Raw genomic sequence first — 19296 nt, forward strand, 5'->3', positions numbered from 1 at the left:
GACCCCTCAACAATCCACACACACGCCTCCTGATTTGTTCTGATAGTATATCTAATGAAAAAGTTTGTTTATTTATTTATAAACAGGCCGATAACTATGAAATTAGGATAACTGTCACTAAAGCCGGGCGGTAATAAAGTCAGTCACTTATGACGAGCACACAGCGTGTTAGGTGTTAATGTCTGATACCGCCGTCTAAAACGGTTAGGGGAAAAAAACACTGGAAGAACGAACGACAAGTGTAACCTTAATAGCACCAATAAGACAGAAAATAGACAGGTATGTTACGCAAAACGTACCTGTTTCTCCATGTTGATATGTCTCCCTTCGCGGCAACAACTTGTTGGGGCGGAAGTTGTCACACCGTCTCTCTGAGTGAGACTGACCAATCAGGAGGCTTCTTGCATCTCTCAGGGGAGGTCCCGCCCATGACAGTTATGTAGAAACGCAAATGCAAAAACTGGAAACGCAAATGCAAAAACTGGAAACGCAAACGAATCTGTGGTTCGTGAGAATAATAATTTTGTTTGTAACAAAAAAAGAGTGGATTTATAAAGATACATTTTTAATCACAAATATATTTCCTTTATTCATAGCATTATTTCATATTTTTCAAATCATAATTTTGTTTGCAAAATTGTTTTTTGTTCTCAAATCCATTATTTTTGATTGCATATTAAAGACACAATATTCTCTCCATACCATTCTGGACATGTAAAGATGTAAAGCGCATGTGTCACTGTGAACACTAGGTGGCGGTACCGCCGTCAGTACATAAAGGATGAGCACTGTCGGCTGTTGTGACGCAAGACGAAAGAGAAGAGCTTCCTGTCTCCCCTGTCTCTCCAAAAATGGCGGACACGTGTGGCCAAGTACTGCTGGGATCAGGGCTCACTGTCCTCTCCCACCCTCTGATGTACATCAAAGTCCTGATCCAGGTAAGGGGGCATGTGTTGGTGCAGACTGTGGATGTGTTCTGGTCCTGGAGCTGCTTCAGTCTCTGTTTGTGTGTGTTTGTAGAAACAGGAGAGCTGAGCTCAGCCTGCAGAGGAAACTCCTTTAGAATAACGCAGTGTTTTCTTCTCCAGCTGATCAGTGAATGACCGTGCAGTGTAGAGCTTCACTTACACACTGTGATCACTCCTTATTGTGCTCTCTTTAATTCAGCTTTCATCGAAACCTCACAGAATAACACGCTGAGATGAAAACAGAGGGTATAAGACCGGTCCGTGTGTTGTCCCTATGACCTTCTGCATGATACACAGTCTGCAGCAGGTGACAGAGGTGTGTGTACACTGGGTTTAGAGCTCATGCTGATCTGATATGCATAGTTTAATCTGCTGTTTTCTTCATGCACACTGTGAATGAAGACTGAATGAACTGTAGGCTGTCTCTACTGGTTCACTTTCTGCGAGCTAACGAAGCTAACTCTCTGGATGTGTGTGTTTCCAGTAGAGCAGGGGGGTTCCTAGCTGAGTTTCCCCCCATGTGTTATGATAAATACATATACAGCAGCAGCAGTGTCTACATGGAGAGCCCAGTATGAACTGACCCTGGTCCTTTACTGCCCGGTGCCCTTTGGCCCACTGAGCTCACACTTAGCTCACACTTAGCTCACACCTAGCTTACACCTAACCAGCTAACCAGCTAACGTCGTGTTTAATCATTCAGCTTTGGTGTCCGTCTAAGATGTTTAAAACTCAAAGTTTGTTCCTTTTTAAGGTCGAAGAGTATCTGAAGCATGTGAAGAAACTAAACACAGAGAAAAACTGTCAACAAGTCAGGCTAACGCCTCCAACAGAGACCAGGAAGTTTGAGACACTCTTTTAGTTTCATTCTGACACAGTAGAACATGAATGACATCCTTTAATATAAGGGGTTTAATGGTTTATATTTAGTCCTGCTCTCAGTGTATGTTTTATTCTGAACATTTAGACATTCAAAATGAGACATTTAGTTTATTTTGGGGAGGATTTTCACTTTATGTTTTGAGTAATAACCTGACTGTCAAACCTGACTTACACACGGCAAACTGAAATCCAAGTAAGATTGAATATCTCAGATAAGGTAGAAATTAGATTATTTTGTACCTGATAAGATAGTTTTTCTCACTACACTGAAAAAACTCAAAATCTTACCAAGTGAAATTGTCTCATTTTTAGTCCAAATGTCTTCTCCCACTTGATTTAAGATAAATGTACTTAACAAGTAACATTAGAACAAGATAGAGGGACTTGTTTTAAGACATCTTAAATATCTTGTTCAGTCAAACAATCTTGAAATGATCTTGTTTTGAGTTGTAATTTAGAAGAAACAAGGTTTATTTTACATTTCAGACATTTTTCAAGCTGAGATCTTATTTGTAGAAGACGGATAATCTTGATTTAAGACAAACACTTTACTTGATTTAAGTAAATGCATTTTATTTGAGAATCTATCAGAAAACAGCTCCATTGATAAAAGAAAGAACGAAAAGTAGTTGTTTTTAAGGGTGGGTTACAGTTTTCGGACACTGTTTCTTCTAAATCAGATCAAAATATTCATCCTCAAACTACATGCACACAATGAAACACCTACTTAGAGCATAGCTGGCTTATCCTAAAAAACAACATGACTGAATATTAGTATATCCAGCTCACTATGAGAAGACATTATATCTCAAAATACTCAAATTAAGCTAAAACACCTTTTCTTTCTTTCTTTCTTTCTTTCTTTCTTTCTTTCTTTCTTTCTTTCTTTCTTTCTTTCTTTTATCAATGGAGCTGTTTTCTGATTGATTCTCCAAACAAGATATTTAAGATGTCTTAAAACAAGGCCCTCTATCTTGCTCAAATGTTACTTGTTAAGTAAATTTATCTTAAATCAAGAGGGATAAGACATTTTGACTAAAAATGAGACAATTTCACTTGGTAAGATTCTGAGTTTTTGTAGTGTAATCTGACTATGTCAAACCTGACTTACTGACATGTTTTGGTTCTAAAGCTTGAATTGTTTATTAAATGATAAAATAAAGATTTAGTAATGATTTGTACACTAACTAACTAGACATAAGGAGAGGGAGAGAGACCCATTTGATGACTGTGCACAGTTGTAGATATGTTAGTTATGTATGACATACATATAGAAATGATCTATTCTACTTTTAGCTCTAAAGTTTGCACTTCACCACATTTTTGGTAGAAGTTATCCCAGAACTTTGTCTCTGCAGAAGTCTGTGTTTTTTTCCAGTTCGGGACCTCACAGAGTCAAACCTGTTTCACCAGCAACTAGCACGTGTGCTTTCTTATGTTATTTTGAAAGATATTATTTGATTATTTTGTTGTTATTTTTGTTATTTAGTCTCAAAAAGAAAACAGCTTTCAAATGCCCTACACTGCTGTCAGACAGCTGTTCTGCATTACTACCAGGGGCTTGTTAAAGCATCAGAATAAATACATTATAAAGATAAGATGATAGTCTCTGGAACTATTACATTTTTTATTCTTAAACTAATATTTGTAAATCCTAAGCCTGAACACTGTTCAGGTCTGTCTTTTGATTTGACGCCACATAGACGATGAAAAGAGTTTTCCTTTTAACAATTTACAGTTTTTAAAATGTATTTATTTATTTATTTATTTATTTAACATCTTCCTGTGTTACTTGTGTCATATTTTGTCAATTTCACTTTACACCTCTGTTAGAAGTGATTGTGTTTGGTGTGATTGTATTGTAAAGTTAGGAGAAAGAAGTGAGCTGCCAGGACATTCTGAAAGTATGCACAAAGAGCAGTTAGCATGCAATTTGCTTATCACTCTGTTTTTATATTGTGTGCATGTGCTGATAGGTAGGACATGAGCCCCTCCCTCCGAGCCTGGGCAGGAACCTGTTCGGCAGACAAGTCTACCAGCTGCCAGGACTGTTTGCTTATGGTAAGTCTGCTGCAGCAGTGAAACATGCACATATGTTTGTATGTATTTATCACATTGCATCTTGAGAAGGCAGACAGACGTGTCTCTCTAAGCTTTTCTTTGTGTGAAGCAGCGTTAGTGATGGAAGTGTTATCAGCTCTGATCTCATCAGACTCTGAAAGTGGCGTCACTCGTGTGTCTTCTTGCAGACCTGAGGATGTCAGATTCTGGGGCTGTGGTAGCATGACCACGTTTTTCTCACCATGCATCAGTGACAATATGATGCTCCTAATAGTAGATGAATAAAACATTTCTCTGTACCAAACAGGAATAAAAATAAGCCCAGAGAAGTCTCTGAGGCTGTGTTCTCCTTTAGATGTTGCCTGTGGACGTTTCCTCTGAGCAAACTAAGTTTGGTTTACATTCAGTGTTTGTCATCAAAGAACTGTTTGTATCCTTCAGGTCAGGTCGAGTGTGTTTGCATCCCTTACGTCTAAAATAAACTTAAAATGCTGTTTGATTGTGAGGAACCTACCCATCTTTTTGTGTCTGTTGATGTGATGCTTTGTTGATCAGTACGTTACTTTAACCCACTGCTGATATGAGAAATTGTGCAAAATCAAGCTGTCACCCGTGTTCTGGTGTGTTGTGCTGGTCTCTGTCATTAGACTTCCTTCAGAGATTGAAATAACTAGATACTGAGTCCTGTGTGCTGTTTATTATTTTTCTTTGAACACACTTTGCATATAACTCAGTTTTGATCCAACACACAGCCAAACATTAAACTCTTTCAACTTTAATTTGTGATTGTCATGAAGCTGCTCGTTTGACAAAGCAAAGAAACAACATTTCCCATTATTGGAAGTTTGCATGAGCGTCTGGATGGTTAAATTTAGTTGTTGTCTGGTATCTTGCAAAACAGACGGCCCTGGTTTGAACGATTTTTCATCCTTGGATAAATGTCATGGCAGATAAACATTGTGCAGTTTGTCACAGGACAGCTGTCTCCTCTTCTGGTGGAATAGACTCTTTGTTATCATGCTTATAAAAATATCTTGCTCCTGTGTTTTCCAATCATTTCAGCAAAACACATCATTAAGATCGATGGGAAAGCGGGTCTCTTCAACGGCCTCGGTCCGAGGCTCTGTGCCGGCACCATCGGCACCATTGTGCACAGCAAAGTTGTGCAGGTAGGCCATTAAATAATGTGATCACATACATCTTTCCTTCAGATTAAAGTAAGACTGAATGATCCACCTGTGTGGGGTTAGAAGTATCTTCCTGAAAGCATTTCTCAAAGTGTTGCTGAGGTATATTTAATGCAGCACAATAAAAGTTTGGTCATTCAGTGTGTATATACTAGGGCTGAAGGATTAATCGAATTCAAACCGACATCGCGATGTAAAGGCTGCGATTATTTAAAAAAAAAAAAAAAAAAAAAAAAGTTTGATGTACACAGACGCAACCTTACGTGACATGCATGCAGTAGGTGCTGTAATGAACCTTTCAGCTGGTTTGCCGACGGCCAAAAGTCTCCAAAGAACGAGACACGTGCGAGCGGGGGATGAAGAAAACAACTTCAGCCACGCTCAGTTTGGATTTGTTGTTTTGTTGTTGACATCTTTAAAAATGACCTCAGCAGAAGAACCGATCAAATTGAGGCGTGCAAAATAGAGTCAGTGAAGACCCAGACAACATGTGGATTTACTGCAACAGGACAACTGAACAGAATCATATTTTAGACTCACAGAGTCCAGTTTTCTGTCTACTCTTTCATATTGAGAAAAAAAAGCATGTTTACGTGGTCAGGTGTCAGACAGGAGCACAACCGGGTCATAATCAGTCCGGCAGCGGAGAAAAAAAGAGACCTGTCACTCAGCCGCAGCCCCCAGCTGAGCGTCTCCTCTGTGCGCATTACCTTCAGTCAGCTGACTCACATCCAAACATGCTTTAAACTTCAAACACTTGATTGGCAGAATGTTGTTAAGTAGTTGTGGTGAACACTTACAAGACTCCAAGTCAAAGTATTTGGTAAGTTTACAACTGTAATTGAAGTAGATAAATAAAGCGTCTTTCATATTAATTCATGCTTCATTTGCATTTATCTTAAAATAAGTCTAGCCTATGAGAAAGAACAGTTTGTGTATAATACATCTGATCTTTTTTACTATAATACAGATTGATTTATTGCTTGTGTTTGTTGAAAAATACATGAGGAGAGGACCTTGAAAAAATAATCTCATATTAAATCGCAATCGCAATATTAAGGAAAATAATCGCAATTAGATTATTTTCCAAAATCGTTCAGCCCTAGTATATACCTCAAATAAATGGGGTTTGTATGTATAAAACATGCACTGTTTTCAATTTGTTTAAGCCGCTTTATTAAAGGTGACATATCATGCAAAATTGAATTTTTTAATGGTTCTCTACCTGAATTATGTTTCCCTGGCATGTCTACAAACCCCCCAGAATGAAAAAAATCCATTCTGCCCCTGTTCTGATTTCTCCACCTTTCTGTAAATGTGTGTGAAACCAGCCATTTCAGACTTCCGTGTTTTTGTTACGTAACAACAATATCCGGTCTGTCACGGAGTCAGAGCTTGGAGCTTGTTCAGCCCATAGACTGTATAAAATACAACTTAACCCCTCCTCTGTTTTTCATTACCTGCACATGTGTGCTAACAAGGAGCTTAGGAGGGAGGCATGCTAGTTGTAGGCTGTCTTAATAAACACAAAGGTCGGTTTAACTCCCCACGTCTGCAGATTTGAAGATCTAGTGGACGATTTTTATTTATCATGGATAAGTGCTAGCGCTAGTTAGCATAGCTACATAGCGTAGCTGTAGCTGTGTACCAAGACACACATCGACATACTAACAAATAAAACAACAAGAAACACTAAATCTGTGACCAATCCTTCAGAAAAGGTCCCGCTGCCTTTCTGGCAGAGGTCCATTTTACTCCCCAGGCCTGCAGATTTGAAGATCTAGTGGATGATTTTTATTTGTCATGGATAAGTGCTAGCGCTAGTTAGCATAGCCACATAGCTATATGTTCGTAGCTGTGTACCAAGACACACGTCTACATGCTGATAAATAAAACAACAAGAAACACTAAATCTGTGACCAATCCTTCAGGAAGGTCCTGCTACAGGCGCCTCTCCGTCAGGATCAGATTCTGGATCAGATGAAGTAATGTGATCTGTGAGCAGCCGTGTATATTCAGCCAACATGTAAACATTAGATCAACGTGCCGGAGAGCCGAGGGCACATCCACTTCCTGAGGGGGCGTGGTCAGAGGGAAAACAGTGTTCTGAGGAGGACTGAAGAAGAGGGATTTTCAGGCAGACCAAAATCTGATTTCAAAGTGTTTTTTTGAGCATAAACTTTAAAGACATGTTTTGGGGACCTCTTAGACCCAATATATATTGATGAAAAAAGCGTGATATGTCACCTTTAAATGTGGCTCACGGCTGTTTTCAAAACCACTTACTAGACTAGCAGTACGTACTGATTTAACAAAATTCTGTATGTAGTATGTGAACAAGCGCAAAACCTGCAGTATGCCAAAACTCCCCGATGTCTACTGATTTGGGAACATTTCACAGTATGCCTCACACCAGTCTCCCTCGCATGTGGTTTCCCACAATGCACAGCGCTAACCTTCCGCTTCTTCTTTTTTCTTATTTTCTGACGGGGGCGCTCAGTTTTTATGTGCTGTAAAAATGATTAAACTCCATATAAACCACTTCTTAACTTTTTAAATCATCAGTGATGCTAAAGAAGCAGTTTTGCTACCAGCTTGGCCGTTGTTTACTTCCGCTCTCTGAAACCAGAAATCCAGTGACGTCTGGCCCAGCGTACTGCAACACAGATCCAACAGAACAGTCATACTACATACTACCTTCAAACACAGTATGTAGTATGCAGTATGTACTGTCTACTACATTCGTAGATGTGTGTAACAGGCGGTTTCAAAAACAGCCATAGTTTTGTTTCATGCACAGACTTCAAATGTGAACTCTTACTTTCTTGCAGAAATGTCAGGAACCAGGAGCAGCTCAGGTAAGAATTCCTCTCTGCTAGTTTTTACATTCAGCTAATTAGTGGACGTTGGCTTCTAGAAGTTCAGTTTGTGGTATGAGGAAGATAATCTCTGATGATATAATCTGTTGAAGAGGAAGTTATTTCAAGAAGCTGGCAGCATAACAGAGCTGTTTTTTTTTTTTTCATTGGTTAAACATGCGTTACATCTCAGAAACACAGTTTGATTTGTTAAATCTTTCTTTCAGTAAATACTAAAGCTAGGAAAAATGTCAGAGAGATGGTCACGGTGCAGGAGACTTCTGTTTTTAATTTTTAGTCTTCCAGCAGCTCACTTGTCGTCATCATGTCTCAAACTGTAAATGACAAAGAAAGGGATTCAAAGCAGATCATCCGGGTTTAAGCGTCTGTCAGAAACACAGAAAAGAAAAGACGGTCTGTCTCCATAGAGTCCTCACTTATGTGTTTGATGGTGATTTTTCTCTGTTTAGGCACTGGGTGGTCAGCAGAAGGCTGTGGAGGGCTCCCTACAGCATGTTGTCAATGAGGTGAGGTGCTACTACTGACAACAACACCAAACAAGAGCAAGTACACCAACCATAAACAATTGTGATTTATCCTTCTATGAAAATCAAAACCTCTGAGCTGTCAGGAAGACTCAGAAACAACAGCTCAACAAAGATCTCCCACAACTTGAACTTCTCTAAATGCAGTCTAGATCATGTTTCATCTCTGTGACTTAAAGAGAAACTTGCAGGTTTTTTAAGTTATTAAAACTTTCTGTAAATGTCTGTTGGTTGGGAAAGTGAATCTTGATTTCATTTGTTTCAGTTTTCAGTGAAGCTTCAAAACTCGTACTCATCGAAAACAGAGTGTAGTCTTAATTTCAGTTTCAATAGAAAGCACAGCTGATACTGACACACATGTATCAAAGCTTTCTCTCATCACCACTCCTGATTTGTTACAGCCTGTGATGTGTGATGACATATTTATACAGTGTATGGTGATAACCTTCACATATCGGTTATCTCACCATATCTACAGTCATGTTCACATGATGTTATCATAAGAAAAAGAGGAAGAAGACTTTTTCATTTCCCCTCAGGGCTTAATCAAGTTCCTCTACTTCTTTCTCTGCTTTGACTTCTTCTTCTTCATCCTTTCCTCTGTCTTCTTTGCCCTCCTCGTCTTCCTCTTCATCTCATTCACTATGAAGTGATGTGAACACTCGCTCAGTTCTCGTGTGGTTCTCCTCACACTGAATCTTAGATCCTCTCCTGTTGCCATTACTGCTCCTCCTCCTGTTCCTGTTCCTGCTCTGTGACTCGAGCAGGCTCATGTTTACAAAACTGAGGTCCACCATACACAGGAAATCCAAACAATCTTCCTCTTTATTCACAAAACTGAAATTCCAAATGTATTCATGTGAGCAGGACTTCGTTCTGTTGCCTCTCATCTGATTGTGTGTTTAGATGGGGAGATGAACAAAGATAAGAAAACACTGGGGTGTGCATTAAGCCTAATGGTTAGTCTGAAAGTCAGTGATGTAAGTCCTACAATGAAGTGCCTGTTGTTGCTTTACTCCTCCCTCCTCTTCATACTCATCATTAGAATGTTTCGTGCACTGAGGACCTGATCCACCCTCACTGTCACGCTCCAGTGAGAGAGGATATCCAACAAGGTGTCCACAAACCTGCAGTTTTTTCTCAGCTCTGCACAATAACCTGATTTTTAGGAGGTCTATATTCCCCTCTTCTGATTTGTATTTGTCTCCACAGACAACCAAAGAGATGATCGCTCGCTCCTGCGCCACTGTTGTCACACATCCCTTTCATGGTGCGTCCTGAACGTCTGCAACAGCTCCAAACTTTCACATGGCTTCAACTCGCTCTCTACGACTTTAAACACTATTCTCCATCTCTGAATGTCTAATGTGTTCTCCTCCGTCTGTTCTCAGTGATTACTTTGAGATGTATGGTCCAATTTATCGGGAGAGAAACAAAATACAGGTAAGGAGTTTTGACATGTGAGAAACTAATCACTGTGAAACGACCTGAAACATGTTGAGAACTTAAACACTCCCCTCTGTCCTCAGTGGAGTGTTTGACTCCATCGTCACAGTCTACAGAGAAGAAGGCATCCTGGGCTTCTTTGCGTGAGTTTGACTCTTCTTGTTTTCTTCTTCTTCTCTTTAATTCACAGTGTTAAGTTTCCCTCCTGATCAAAGTGGAAAAGTGAGCTGTCGACTTAATCAATCATCATCACTTCTGAGTGTTGAGCTTTTATTGATGAATCCTCTCAGAATTAGGAGAGCGCTCAGAGGATGAGATAACCTTTGAGTGCAGTGATTGTGTGGCTGTGTTTGTTCAGGTTATGTGAAGTTAGGGGCTGAGTATTGATTGGATTTCCTCTTCATGATGTTAAATTAGTAATTTTGTATTCTTTATTTTCAGTGGTTTGATTCCTCGCCTGCTCGGTGACGTCCTGTCTCTGTGGATCTGTAACCTCCTGGCTCACCTCATCAATACGTACGCCATCGATGACTCGGTATGCTGCTTTTCTTCTTTTACACCAACAATCAATACTTGAGCTGATTATGCAGTGCATCGGGAGGATACATTCACTATGCATACTTTTATTGCACTCAAGTCTGCAGAACAACCCGACCCCCCTCGTTTGCTTTGTGGAAGAAACTCAAAGAAACACTGCACTGAAGGCAGACTTCAAAACAAATCAGTTTATTTATTTAAGATATAACATGCCTAAAACATACCTACACATTACAAAACAAGTAAAGGACCTAATGGTCTATACCAAAACACTTTGAAGACCGGAGACCTCTCGCTCGCTCGCCCCCCTCCCCTCTCTGTGCGCAGTGCGCTGAGTGAGTGCTGAACAAGACTTGTGCAAGCAATTAAAGGTCCCGACTCTTGTGCCTAATATAGGCAGGATTCATTCAGTGATTGAAGCAAATATAATTAACAATAATTGAAGTTAAAGTTAAAAACGAAAAAATAGTCCACTTACATTCTTGGTGCTAGTATAAAAAAAGAGGAAAAACTGCATTTTATCCCAGTGTCACTGATCGTCGGGCTCTTTTAGTCCACTGTCAATGCAGGGTCTTAGGCCTGACAGGTTATTTGCCAAAAACACAAGACAGTCCACATGTGAAGAAGACAGTCCACATGTGAAGAAGACAGTCCACATGTGAAGAGGACAGTCCACATGTGAAGAAGACAGTCCACATATGAAGAAGACAGTCCACATGTGAAGAAGACAGTCCACATATGAAGAAGACAGTCCACATGTGAAGAAGACAGTCCACATATGAAGAAGACAGTCCACATATGAAGAAGACAGTCCACATATGAAGAAGACAGTCCACATGTGAAGAAGACAGTCCACATATGAAGAAGACAGTCCACATATGAAGAAGACAGTCCACATGTGAAGAAGACAGTCCACATATGAAGAAGACAGTCCACATGTGAAGAGGACAGTCCACATGTGAAGAGGACAGTCCACATGTGAAGAAGACAGTCCACATGTGAAGAGGACAGTCCACATGTGAAGAAGACAGTCCACATGTGAAGAGGACAGTCCACATGTGAAGAGGACAGTCCCCATGTGAAGAAGACAGTCCACATGTGAAGAAGACAGTCCACATGTGAAGAGGACAGTCCACATGTGAAGAGGACAGTCCACATATGAAGAGGACAGTCCACATATGAAGAAGACAGTCCACATGTGAAGAAGACAGTCCACATGTGAAGAGGACAGTCCACATATGAAGAGGACAGTCCACATATGAAGAAGACAGTCCACATGTGAAGAAGACAGTCCACATGTGAAGAAGACAGTCCACATGTGAAGAAGACAGTCCACATGTGAAGAAGACAGTCCACATGTGAAGAAGACAGTCCACATATGAAGAGGACAGTCCACATGTGAAGAGGACAGTCCACATGTGAAGAAGACAGTCCACATGTGAAGAAGACAGTCCACATATGAAGAGGACAGTCCACATATGAAGAAGACAGTCCACATGTGAAGAAGACAGTCCACATGTGAAGAAGACAGTCCACATGTGAAGAGGACAGTCCACATGTGAAGAAGACAGTCCACATGTGAAGAAGACAGTCCACATATGAAGAGGACAGTCCACATATGAAGAAGACAGTCCACATGTGAAGAGGACAGTCCACATGTGAAGAAGACAGTCCACATGTGAAGAAGACAGTCCACATATGAAGAGGACAGTCCACATGTGAAGAGGACAGTCCACATGTGAAGAAGACAGTCCACATGTGAAGAAGACAGTCCACATATGAAGAGGACAGTCCACATATGAAGAAGACAGTCCACATGTGAAGAAGACAGTCCACATGTGAAGAAGACAGTCCACATGTGAAGAGGACAGTCCACATGTGAAGAAGACAGTCCACATGTGAAGAAGACAGTCCACATATGAAGAGGACAGTCCACATATGAAGAAGACAGTCCACATGTGAAGAAGACAGTCCACATGTGAAGAAGACAGTCCACATGTGAAGAGGACAGTCCACATATGAAGAAGACAGTCCACATGTGAAGAGGACAGTCCACATGTGAAGAGGACAGTCCACATGTGAAGAGGACAGTCCACATGTGAAGAGGACAGTCCACATGTGAAGAAGACAGTCCACATGTGAAGAAGACAGTCCACATGTGAAGAAGACAGTCCACATGTGAAGAAGACAGTCCACATGTGAAGAAGACAGTCCACATGTGAAGAAGACAGTCCACATGTGAAGAAGACAGTCCACATGTGAAGAAGACAGTCCACATGTGAAGAGGCCCGATCTCTTTTTATTCACTGTATTCCCAGCGGAGGAAAAGAAGCGTTCAGAGCGCACTGAGGATCCGGGGACGGAAAGATTTCTCTCTGCTGTCTGCTTCACGCTGTGCATGTGTGACTCCTGTGACCTGTCCCTGACCCATCATGCAGTGCGCCCACTCGCAAAGCAGCCACTGATGTGTTTTTTTCCACAGTCCAATATTCATTTTCACAATCGAATCTCCGTTTTCTTTTAATATTCGAATTTAGAATATTCGTTGACAGCCCTAATGGTCACTTAGATCAGGGAACCTAAAGAGATCACACATCAATCATGGATACCAAATACAGACTTTGACAGAAGGGGTAAATAGGCTGCTTAGTGACACACAGATAGTTTCAGAACATCTGCAGACTAAATGTGATCTTACTTTTCATTTTCAAGCATCTCTGCTTTCTGGATCTGACACCAATCACAGGCCTGAAAAATGTATTTTTACTCATGGCTGTTTTGAGTTGATGTAGACCGGCCTAGGTGAACAGTTGATGTGAATAATATCCAAATGAATCTACCTACATTTTATTCTGCAGTTAAACAGTAGTAGCTGCTGCTGATGTACCAGTATCTTTAGGGGCAGTGGTTAAAATACAGAGACTCTCGTCCCAACTCAACGCAACTCATTTGTACTTATATAGCACCTTTCATACATTCAAGCATGCAGTCCAAAGTGCTTCACAGAATAACAGAGACAGAAAACGGCTGCAGTAGATAAAATGATACAAGATAGAGGAATGTGATATACTTAAAAATATAATATTAAAAATAAAATTAATTTAAAAAAATCAATCAATTTAAAAAAAATCAGATCATTACCAAAAATTACATTAAAATAAAAAAAATGGAATAAAATGAAATAATAAAAATGATGCTAAAACAATGCTCATAATGGTAATAATGCAGTCCAGAGATACAAGGAAATTACTCCCAAGTTAAAAGCCAGATTAAAAAGGTAAGTCTTTAGTTCACTTTAAAAACACCTAGAGAGCTCGCCGTTTAAATGTTCAGAGGCAGAGAGTTTCACAGTTTAAGGGCATAAAAACAGAAAGCTCTTTGGCCAACGCTTGTGAGCGACACATTATAAAAGGGTTCACTTATGGTGGTGAGTCATAAAAACAAAGCTTGATTTTGACCTTTGACTCACAGAGTCTGTTCAAACACTCAACAATCAATAAGAACAATACATTCCCAAAACGCATCACATAAATAAATAAAACAGTTGTAGTTCTGGATCTGACCCAAGGCTGTAAATTATACTTCAAGTGTTGTTTGTCCTCTTCCACACTCTCTTTCTCTCTGTTCTTACTGTGTCCCCTTTACTTTCTGAAATAAATGCAATAAAGAAAAAACAATCACTTGGATTAGACGGTCTAGTGGTAAAGGTCTCCTGTCGTCACACACTGGTTTGTTCTGAAGCCTCAGATTGTCTTCTGGTCTTCACTATCATTTTTAAAATCAAGAACAAGAACCACATGAGGGTGAGAGGGCGTTAAACCTACGTCTTATCTATAAGCGAGCCACACCCTAAAGCAAACCCTGCTCTGTCATAGATGTTACTTACTAAAGAACCATAATGAACTATATGAACATCATTCTGTATCAAAAATAGCAAAGGTTGGATAACGTTTCAGTCATCATAGGCTCATTTTCTCAGCTGACTTCACACCGTCTTCTCTTTTTGGTAGTCAGTGCAGACATTCCTTCTGTGGCTTACAGATACAGTGCTACAGAATTGACCTGTCTTTACATTCAAACTAATGCTGTTGATCTATCGTACACAGATGAGTCACACAGGAGAAATCAAGAACTGCTCTCAGGCTGTGACAGGGGTGAGTGTGACACGCATCAGAATTCCTCCAGTCTGTCTCTTTCTACCTTTTTTATTGTTTAATCACCTTCCTGCTCTTCTTCTCCTCCTGCAGTTCTTCGCCAGTATGCTCACGTACCCTTTTGTTTTGGTGTCAAACCTCATGGCGGTCAATAACTGCGGGTGAGTTGTCAGCTTCTCATTGGTTGTTTTAAACCTTCAGAAGTGTTTGATTTAGCAGACTGAAGGTTGTGCTGTTCTTTGCAGGCTTGCTGGAGGCCTGCCCCCCTATGCATCCGTATATCCCACCTGGGTGGACTGCTGGAGGCATCTAAGCAGAGATGTAAATATATACACACACCAAACACATGCAAATAACTCTTTAGACACTGAAGTGGTTTTTAGTTCATTCACAAGCAGGCTGATCACAGTTCAGGTTATGGCGTACAAACAGTGTTTATCTGTAAAGCTTTTATTGCTTTTTTATAGCTTTATGGAAAAACAAAGGCACACTAAGGCAACTCAGTGTACTTTACAATAATAATGACATAAAAGGAAAACTTGTTGAATCCAATCATAATATGAAAACAGAATAACTCAATACAAAACAATGATTATAACCCCTTAATGCTGCATTTTAACATGTCTCAGTATTTAAACAGTGTTTACAGCCATCACAAAGTCCAACCTCACAATCTGTCAGCCATTTATTTCAAATATCAACCTCTCACATAATCGTGATTTGTTTGGTTATTGATTTATTAGCTTCACTCACCTCTACCCTCCTCCATTTTATCCATGAACTGGATTAGTACAGTGATGGGTCAATAAAGGCCGAGCTGATTGTGAAGTGTAAGAGCGCCCTCTGCTGGACCACAGGGCAAACTTCTAGTCCTAGATGTCCTTGCATGTTGAAAACAGCACATAAATTCTTGATATTCATAATATTTTAATAAATATTTTTCTTTTAAATATTGTTGTTGTTTTTGAGGTCAAATGAAATATCACAGCAAATCATAACCTTTTTATTAATGCTTTGTTTTTGACCCTCTTCTCCCTCTGGAACAAACTAATGAATATGAATTATGTTAACAATAAAAAGCAGAAGAAGAGAAAAAAAGCAAGCAAAAAAAAAAACAGCAACAACAACAAACAGGTGTATGAATAAACAACAGTTTGACTGTTCATAAAGCAGAACTAATCTCATCTTTCAAAGTTTGACTACAAACAGTGGATGACGTCATTAAAAATGTAACTCGACTTTGCACCGCTGGTGTCAGAAGCCTGTGAGACATCTGAGAGAACTTAAAATAAATGAATATTAGAGATTGTGTGCGAGTTTCAAAGAAGAAAGTTCTTCTTGGTTACATTAGAGTTATGAATGTCAACACCTGAAGAGGGTGAGCTTGATATCAAGAGGTCTGTAATGTAAAATAATTGTTGTTTATCTATTACACACATAGATCACCTCTCAGCTTTAAAGTGCTCCAGAAATGGATAGACTAGTTTGAACCTAACCCACTGTCCAGCATTCTCTTAGGCATTGGTGGCATACAGTCACACCTTCTTTAATACCATTTTAGCTAATATGCACTCACGAGTCTCGAGCCTAAGCTGCAGTTTTTACTCCTGATTCAGACGTTTACACTTGTTACCAGATATGTGAGTCCAGAAATGAGGTTCTTGTTGTTGCGTTACTCCTCCCTCCTCTTCATACTCATCAGTAGTAGGTTTCTTCATGCACTTATCAAACACAAGTGACTGAGGACCAAATCCACACTCAGTGTCACGCTCCAGTGAGAGATGACACCCAACTGCTTTATCCTTTGGAAACGACACTACTGTTTGAGCTTGTTTGTTTTTGCTGGTAACTAGCAGTCCAGGCCGCTATCTAGGGATGTAAGGACACACTCAACCCTTGATTCGATTTGAATCCCGATTTTTGGTTTACAATACGATTCACTCATGATTCTCTAATGATTTTCATAAAACTGGATTGAACTCAAAATTTAAATAACTTATTTTATTTTAATTCTCAGATATGGACAGTTGGGATATATATTTGTTCTCTTATATTTCTTTGTAAACAAAGTCATCCTTTTTCATTTTGAAGGTGTGTTGTAACTCAAATTAAACCACTGCACACTTTTTTTCAGCACCTTGAAAAAAAACTAAAATCACTGTACAAAAATACTTTGTTGGAAAATTCAGAACAATTCTAGAGAAATGGAAAGTGAACAATTCCCAAATGAAAGTATTAAATATTAAAACAAATAAGGTCAATCTCTAAATTAGGGATTTAAATTTGAAGTTTTTTCTGTGATCAATCTTTGGAAATGTTAACGATCAATTATCGTTTAATCATTAAAAAAGTGTGAATGTTTTCCATGTCAAAAATAATGACGTGTTTTTTCCCCTAAATCAAATGTTCTTTCCTGACACAGTGTATATTACTGACAGTATTAAACAGCTACAGATCATATTGAGGTGTTCAACATGTTAACACGCTGAATATCAACATGAGGAGCAGGCTTATAAATAATCTCTGTGGACTCATGGTCATAGAGTGAAGATTCAGACTACAACATGTGGATTTACTGCAACAGGACAACTGAACAGGATCAGATTTTGGACTCAGTGTCCAGTTTTCTCCTTCTTATTGAGAAAAATAAGCATTTAAACGTGGTCAGGTGTCAGCAGGGGGCTCAACCGGGTCAGAATCAGTCCGGCTGTGGAGATAAAAAGCGCTCGTGGAGACCTGTCACTCAGCTGCAGACCCCAGCTGAGCGTCTCCACTGTGATCAACACCTTCAGTCAGCTGATTCTGAAACATGCTTTAAAGTTAAAACACCTCCACTCAGAGAGTGACGAGAGAACAGCAAGAGACTTCATGATGTTGAACAAGCAGAGTATAATACAGATACTGTTTAAAAATAATATCCAGATACAAATGTTGTTGAATCGATTTTAATCCACCCTTATTTGTATCATTTTTTACCGTCTTGTAATATATCCTTACATCCCTACCTCTATCAAGAACATACAGAGGAGACAAGTTGCCCTTGTGAACCGGGTCACTTTTATTGCCACACACACCGCGAGAATGTGTACACCATCATACTCTTCTTCCTCTTCTATTTGTTTTTGACTACAGGTCTACTACATTACCCACAATCCACCACACTTAAGCAGGAGGCTCAGGCCAGCAACACACTGGAGATGATTTCACTGTTGTTACATGTATGTTGTGCCGCCACTAAACACGCTTCTCCTCTCTTTGCAGGGCAACATGAGCAGAGGCAACAGTTTATTTTTCCGGAAGCTTCCAGCAGGAAAGATGTATGCAATTGAGCAGAAGAGATTTTTTTAAAGCCTCAAGAGAACTGAGCTGAACAAAAGTTGTGATAATAAGAAAAAAAAAGTCAACATTGCCTGATCTGGGGGGTTGGACAGTCGGCACTTAATCCTTTCTTCTTTTTTTGTATGCACTTGTTTACTGATTTCCTTTCTTTTCTTGACAGCCTGCACCGTGTGAAATACAAACGCGTTCATTTCCAGCAGGTTTTGTTAACAGAAATTTACAGATTATAAGAGCAGGGTTGTAAGACAATGAAACACAGCGTTATTCCATTTCTCTTTATAAGATCCTGCGTCAAACAACCTGTCTGAATAATGCTTTAGCAGACCAATGTGAAGGCCCCCCTCTCCTGTGTTTTTTAATCTAGATTATCTATTAATAATGACCCCTCTTCATCCATGTGATGGGATTTGTTTGTTGAAAACAGCATTTCAGTCTGCATGTGGTAATGTCTAATAATACACGTTAATGATTGAGTGGGACCTCTTGTCATGTGGTATCGTCTTGTGTTAATTATTGTGAAGCACACTGCCTGGCGGGCGTGTAGTGTTCATGAGCAGAGGGGGAAGAGTCGGAGGTGATGAAGGTGATGGTGATGTTTTTTTTGCAGCATGTGTGGATGTACAGAGGCAGGACGGTGAAGTCTAAGCTGACCAAACCATCAGCCGTCTGAACGGTCAAGTGCTTGTATCAACTCATTCTGACTGACCCGAATAAAACATGCTTTTTTGACCTTGTCTTTCTTGTAAAGGTGTGCACATTGGGAGTGGTGAATGCACCTGAAAAACACAAGGGAAATGGGGTCATGCACATCATCAGGTTAGGGTGTCTCAGCTGCCATCACAGTCTCTGGGTTACAGGAAAGAGCTGGCACTTTAGAGAGCTTTAAAGAGATGATGCACTGTCTGCAAATTTTGCCTCTTCAGCATACAAGCCACAGATGTTAGGCATGATTATAAGCAAAGATTCCAACCAATTATATTGCAACCTAGCCCTTTATGTTCTAAATAATGTGACACTTTCCTTGTATCAGCAGGAACTTAATGTTGAGCACACTATCTCAGTGACATCCAAGATGTGGCAGCCAATCCCTGACGTCTCCTTCAGCAGCCAGCCACACATCTCCTTAAAACTACAGTCATGGCCAAAAGTTTTGAGAATGACACAAATATTACATTTTCCCAAAGTCTGCTGCTTCAGGGTCTTTAGGTGTTTTTGTCAGATGTTTCTATGGTATAATGAAATACAATTAGAAGCATTTCATAAGTATCAAAAGCTTTTATTGAGAATTACACAGAATTCATGCAATAAGTCAATATTTG

The 19296-nt window shown here is 39.7% G+C and overlaps 1 protein-coding gene across 1 annotated transcript; it reads left to right on the top strand.

Annotated features, from left to right (window-relative positions):
- The first annotated feature begins 757 nt into the window (after positions 1–757).
- On the top strand, positions 758–18711 carry mtch2 (mitochondrial carrier homolog 2). Its single transcript, XM_034680511.1, has 13 exons — positions 758–938; positions 3827–3911; positions 4974–5080; positions 7930–7956; positions 8427–8483; positions 9714–9771; positions 9893–9944; positions 10031–10090; positions 10389–10482; positions 14591–14638; positions 14732–14799; positions 14884–14959; positions 17900–18711. The coding sequence occupies exons 1-13, from the start codon at positions 852–854 to the stop codon at positions 17984–17986; spliced, it is 906 nt and encodes a 301-aa protein (XP_034536402.1). The 5' UTR covers positions 758–851; the 3' UTR covers positions 17987–18711.
- Positions 18712–19296: the final 585 nt, after the last annotated feature.

Source organism: Notolabrus celidotus, chromosome 3 (genome assembly GCF_009762535.1).
Source record: "Notolabrus celidotus isolate fNotCel1 chromosome 3, fNotCel1.pri, whole genome shotgun sequence".
Classification (NCBI taxonomy): Eukaryota; Metazoa; Chordata; class Actinopteri; order Labriformes; family Labridae; genus Notolabrus; species Notolabrus celidotus.

Coding starts and splice junctions, on each gene's coding strand:
- mtch2 (XM_034680511.1), top strand. CDS start 852: ATGGCGGACACGTGTGGCCAAGTACTGCTGGGATCAGGGCTCACTGTC. Junction 14,639..14,731: donor GCTCTCAGGCTGTGACAGGG/GTGAGTGTGACA, acceptor CTCCTCCTGCAG/TTCTTCGCCAGTATGCTCAC. Junction 14,960..17,899: donor GGAGGCATCTAAGCAGAGAT/GTAAATATATAC, acceptor CTCTCTTTGCAG/GGCAACATGAGCAGAGGCAA.